At 43.9% G+C, this 6000-nt stretch overlaps 1 protein-coding gene across 1 annotated transcript; it reads right to left on the bottom strand.

Annotated features, from left to right (window-relative positions):
* Positions 1 to 4029, bottom strand: IFT22 (intraflagellar transport 22). The gene is made up of 5 exons (XM_082200921.1): positions 3863 to 4029; positions 2549 to 2628; positions 1678 to 1767; positions 302 to 504; positions 1 to 203 (listed from the first exon to the last, which is right to left on the bottom strand). The coding sequence occupies exons 1-5, from the start codon at positions 3899 to 3901 to the stop codon at positions 55 to 57; spliced, it is 561 nt and encodes a 186-aa protein (XP_082057047.1). The 5' UTR covers positions 3902 to 4029; the 3' UTR covers positions 1 to 54.
* Positions 4030 to 6000: the final 1971 nt, after the last annotated feature.

The raw sequence follows: 6000 nt of genomic DNA, 5'->3' as shown, positions 1-6000 counted from the left end.
TGTGTTTAAATGGGTATTTCTTTTATTTTCTTTGCAGCAGCGTTCCTCCTGCTTTTAAGTGATCAGCAGCATCTCCTCTCTGTCTCGGTTCTCATTCAGCAACTTGGTAATGCCCTTGAGGTACTTCACAAATTCCATCCGGAAATCTTCAGGATCTTCTTCGAGGCTAGAGTGGACCACCTGCAGCCTGTTCAGCGGTGGAGCTTTGAAGTTTAAGAAGCAAACCATTAAAACTATTGGCAATTCTGACAAAACACCAAATATAGGTAGGAGCCAGGAAAGCAAGGCATCAGGGTCTTACGCAAGGTGAGATTCTCCGGGTCCATTGCACTGCCTGGCTTGTGATGCGAAATGAGCAGGCACTGGCTCTCCAGCAGCTGCTGCTGTTGCACAAAACAGGAGTGCCACATTTCAATCTCCTTCAGATGGGTGGGCGAGTCTTGGTTGAAAACAATGACGACCCCATGGGAATCTTTCATCAGTGCTGGCCAACAAGTCTCGAATCTGGAAGCGCAACAGAGAAACAGCACAGCTGGCATCACCTGTGTACAGTTCTGGTCGCCTCACCTCAAAAAGGATATTGTAGAGTTGAAAAAGGTGCAGAGAAGGGCCACCAAAATGATCAAGGGGGTGGAACGACTCCCCTATCAGAAAAGCTTGCAGTGCTTGGGACGTTTTAGTTTAGAGAAAGGGTGAGAAAGAGATGATACGATAGCAGTTTATAAAATTATACATGGCATGGAGAAAGCGAATAGATTTTTTCCCTCCTCTCATAATCCTAGAATTCATGGACATCCAATGAAGCCAAAAATTGGAAGATTTTTTCAGGACAGAAAAACAGTAAAGTACTTCTTCATGCAGAAAATTGTGGAACTCTCTCTCCTAGGAGGCAGTGATGGCCACCAACTTGGATGGCTTGAAAAGAGAATTGGACAAGTTCTTGGAGGATGAGACTATCAGTTGCTACTAGCCATGATGGCTCTGCTCTGCCTCCATAGTCAGAGGCAGCAAAGCTTCTGAATACCAGTTGCTGGAAACAAAGGGAGGGGAGAGTGCTCTTGTGCTCAAATCCTGCTTGCAGGTTTCCTATAGGCACCTGGGTGGCCAATGCGAGAACAACATGATGGACTACATGGGCCATTAGCCCAATCTAGTAGGACTCTTCTTAGGTTCTTGCCTATCTTTATCATTTCTTTTTTGCTTTAAAAAAATCTCAGTTGAGATTCTGCAGCTGCTTTGCACATACTAAGTAATTATTGTAAGCAGAATGATTTCCGCCTGCACAATGGAAATTCCCTTTCCCCTGCTCCCGCTGCATGTGCCTACGCCTCTTCTTCCAACCCTACAGAATATATTTAGGGGCAATACAAGGAATGCACAGAGAAGAGAAGTTCCATTGTGCAAGCAGGCCACCAAATCTGTGCCTTGTCTGGCATTTCATTTTTTAGAAGGGGGTTCACCAACCACCCTTACAGAATGCCCCTTACACAAGTGCATGTTTCCAACATGCCCAGAGTACCCTCTGCTTCTTAAATGATCAAAAATAATGGTAGGGCTTTGCTCCAACTTCTCATGAATAGCCTCCCCTCCCCTTCCTTAACCATGGCTTGGTGTAGCGTTTGAATTGCACCAACTTACTCTGAGAAAGTTGGCAGGATACGTAAGTGATCCACTTACTTTTGATCTCCTCCACAATCCCACAATTCAAACCGACATCCTGCTCCTTTGCCGTTTCCACCGAAATTTGGCATCTCGTATTCTAGGATCCTAGAATTTAAAAATACATATTTTATACAAATCAATAAGGCTGGCATTCTTTGGGCCTACCTGAAGGACAGAGCTCCCATCCATATTTGCTGGTCCCTTTTTCCAATGTCAGTTCTTAGTTACCCATGCTGTGTGCGTGTTTCGTAATTGTATTTTCACGTGTCTAAAGATGAAACCCATCCCCACTTACCTGGGAATAAGTCCCACTACATTCAACAGAACTTACTTGTGAGGGGACATATTTAGTTAGGAATGTGCTGTTAGCGTTGTAAGCCACCTTTGTAAGCAGTGTGCCCTGAAAGGCATGTTAAATTATTATTTTTTAATTAAAGTAAAAAATCTCACTGCCCCAAATTCCATCCAACCTCTGCATTTGGCTTACTTGCCACTGGAGCAGTTGCCCACTGTTATGAGGCATTCCCCCTTCCGCCATTTCATGTACCATTTTAAGACTTTAATAGTAATCCACACATACTGGACTGTAACAAATACCAACACTTCATCACTTGAAGAAGGCCTGGTTGGTTTGATATGAAGTTGATATCAAGGAAATCTTGTAGATTTTGCAACCATGCTGTTTAGCAAGGATGGATAACTTTTTGTGGACCTCCAGATGCTGGACTCCAACTCCCATCAGCCTCAGCTAGCACAGCCAGCAGTCAGGGATGATGGGGCTGTAGTCCAGTAACTTCCAGAGGGTACCAGGTTTTGCACCCTGTTGTATGGTGGGCGGGGAATCCATGTTTTGCTAGCAGTTCCACTCTACCTGCTTGAAACTTACCTTACTGCATGTGTTGGGAGGTAACTACCAATGCCTTCGGTGCTCTCTGACAAGAAGTTTGCCAAGACAGACTTTCCAGCCTATCACAAGTGAATACAGAAGCAAGATTAGCAATAGAAAATAGGAAGCTTCCTGCTACCAAGTCAGACCATTGGTCCATCTACCTCAGTATTGTCTGCACTGACTGGCAGTAGCTCTCCAGTCTCTGAAAGGGGTCTCTTTCAATCCTACCTGGAGGTGACAGAAACTGAACCAGGGATCTTTTGCATGCAAAGTATGTTTTTTGACCCCTAAGCTACGATCCTACCCAAATGTGAAGATGGGTTTTTTTAATTATTATTTCATAAAATTTATATAGCACTCGATTGTAAAACAAAACCTCAAAGCAGTTTACAGAAAGAATAATACAATTAACTTTGCAGTAAAACAATTCAAAACAACTCTAATAACAAATAATAACTAAAATCAGTGATAACCTAAAATAGATCAAAACACACGCAGACATTCTACAAATTTGGGTAGGCTCGTCTAAACAAGAATGCTTTTAGCAGGTGCTGAAAAGAGTACAGTGAAGGCACCCGCCTGATGTCAATAAGCCGGGAGTTCCAAAGTGCAAGAACTGCCACACTAAAATATAAATTTATTATAAATGCAGAAGGTGTATTAGGCAGCACCTGCAACATTGCTAGTTCCACAGACTGAAGCGGGCATATATGAGGAAAGGCGATATTGCAGGTAAACCAGTCCCAAGCTGTTTAGGGCTTTATATAGTAATAGTAACACCTTGAGATATGCGCAGTAGCAAATTGGCAACCCGCACAGGTGTTATATGTGGACATGGTCTCGCTCCTACCAGCAACACTGCTGCAGCATCCTGAACTAACTGCAGCTTCCAGAACAAACACAGAGGAAGTGCCACAGAGAGCACATAGTAGTAACAGATGTTAATGAGATGAGATGGACACAGATATGCCACGGTTTTGTCTCTAAACCCCTAAAAACAACGTGGTATGTGCACAGCGTTTAACAAAACCTCCATGTTCAGAGACAGTGTACCAGAAAACCAGGTGCTCAAAGCAAAAAGCCAGGAATAGCTGCCTCCATCACGTCAGGGTATATATGCTTCCCAAAGGCACTCTGCTGGAAACAAAATACTGGATTTGTCCTATTCTGAAAAAGTCCAGAAGAAGCTTTGCCCCTAGATGGTTATGGTTCACAGCGCTTTTAAGGACTGGGGAGGCGACTGTGAGACCGGGGGGGGGGGAGCTTTCCTTTCCTCCAAGAGGGACCCCAGGCGCTATTTCGCTCACTCACCTCGCTGGGGCCAACGAAAAGTATCTTCACCTTCAGCATCCCCCCGTCGGACTAGGCCGCATAGCCTCGGCCTCGCGTAGAAAACCAACCCGAGCAAACGGCCGAAAGGGCGGGTCGAATGATGCCGGCTGACTCCGCCCAACCCAGCGACGCGACGTTGCCAGGCGCGGTTGCTAAGGGCGGAGAGAAGGCCCCGGCGGAGAAAAAGGGAGACGGCTCGTTTCATAGCAGCCGGGTATTTCCATGTTTACTCAGACAAAGGGTCACATCCTTAAAGCCCAGTCTTGCACGTGTGAACGACCACTGTGTTCAAATGGGATTTATTTCTAGGTCAATGTGCATAGAATTCCGACCTTAATTAGGGAGGACTTGCATTTGTTTACTGCCAGGTATGCCCCATTGGGTTCAGTGGGGCTTACTCCCAGGTAAAGGTACCGGTATATAGGATCGCCACCCTCCCTGGGGTTAATGCGTCTTCTGGAGTACAACAGGCGTGTGTCCTGTACAAAAGACATAGAATTAAGAAAATTCTGAGACCAGGACTTTGTTTCTAGTAGCAGAACTGAGTCACACTCCCAGCCCCTTCCACACACAAAATCCCCAAGCTTTCTTCATTTCTGCAGTAGAATTTAGTGTGTGCATATCATTTGTTGTTGCAATTGTTAAATGACTGGGAGTCAGAATCCTCATCAATCTGCAAATCACCCACAGATCTGCCAAACTGGATGTTACTCAGTAGTATGTTGGGGATATTTATTAATTATTTTATTTGAGATATTGATGTACTGTTTTTCAGGTAGACCTCACATAGCAGTTCCCAAAAGAACATTACAACAGTCGGCTTTTTTAAAAAAAGGTTACAGTAAAAGAGAAAGATAACTTAGTTCTGAGTAAACAAGTACAAAATTATGCTGTTAAATCCCTTGTTCACCAAGCTGAACTACTTATCATTAAAAAAAACACCAAACTTTTACATAAAGAGAAGTTACTGTACTCCATAAATCTTTATTTTCCAAGTATTCAGAAGAATAACAACATACTTAAATGGCTATGTACAAGCAACAGTCCATTTCAAATTGATGAGAGGCTATCCAAACGTTTTAGAAAGATGGAACATGTTAAAGGATGTTTTGTTTTGGTAGAAACTTAATCTGAAAGGTTTTGTCCCCCCAATTACGAAAGAGCAACACATTAATCGGCACTTCATCAGCCACACATTTATTTCATAAAAATTATACACCATTGATTGTATAAAAAACCTCAAAGTGGTTTACAAAAAGGAGATATGAAGCACATGCTTATCCAGCTACAAAAAACCAAAGGAGAGAAAAATCTGGAAGCTAATGCTAGTAAGATGCAATGAGTCCCTGTTCTTCCTCGCCACCTTAGCTGGTTTTGAGCAATGCTTTTGTTATTCCAGAAGGCTCAATTTCCTGCATTAATAAGGAACTTTTATAAGACAAACTATGTGGAGCACATTTAGTAGTACTGGTAAAGGTAAAGGTAAAGGGACCCCTGACCATTAGGTCCAGTCGTGGCCGACTCTGGGGTTGCGGCGCTCATCTTGCTTTATTGACCGAAGGAGCCAGCGTACAGCTTCCAGGTTGTGTGGCCAGCATGACTAAGCTGCTTCTGGCGAAGGAGAGCAGCGCACGGAAAAACCGTTTACCTTCCCGCCGGAGCAGTACCTATATTATCTACTTGCACTTTGGCGTGCTTTCGAACTGCTAGGTTGGCAGGAGCTGGGACCGAGCAACGGGAGCTCACCCCATCGCGGGGATTCGAACCGCCAACCTTCTGATCGGCAAGTCCTAGGCTCTGTGGTTTAACCCACAGCAGTACACTAATAGAAGTAGTCCTCTTGCTGCTGCTATAGCTGTTTTCATTAAATTGTTAAATGCGCTACATGCTCTGTGCGCTATGCTAATGTAAAAAAATCTACTTAGAGCACAGTTAACATGCTATTTCCTCAAGACTGCAAAATGTGTGGAAGATTTTCTTTTCCTGTTCGCTGTCATTAATTACCATATTTTTTGCACCATAACACTCACTTTTTTCCTCCTAAAAGGTAAGGGGAAACGTTTGTGCATGTTATGGAGGGAATGCCTACGGGTGGCATGCCTACGGATTTTCCTCCT

Source organism: Podarcis vaucheri (genome assembly GCF_965113315.1).
Source record: "Podarcis vaucheri genome assembly, chromosome: 15".
NCBI classification, from domain to species: domain Eukaryota; kingdom Metazoa; phylum Chordata; class Lepidosauria; order Squamata; family Lacertidae; genus Podarcis; species Podarcis vaucheri.
The sequence above is the reverse complement of the archived record's forward strand: the minus strand, read 5'-3'. Positions and strand labels throughout refer to the sequence as shown.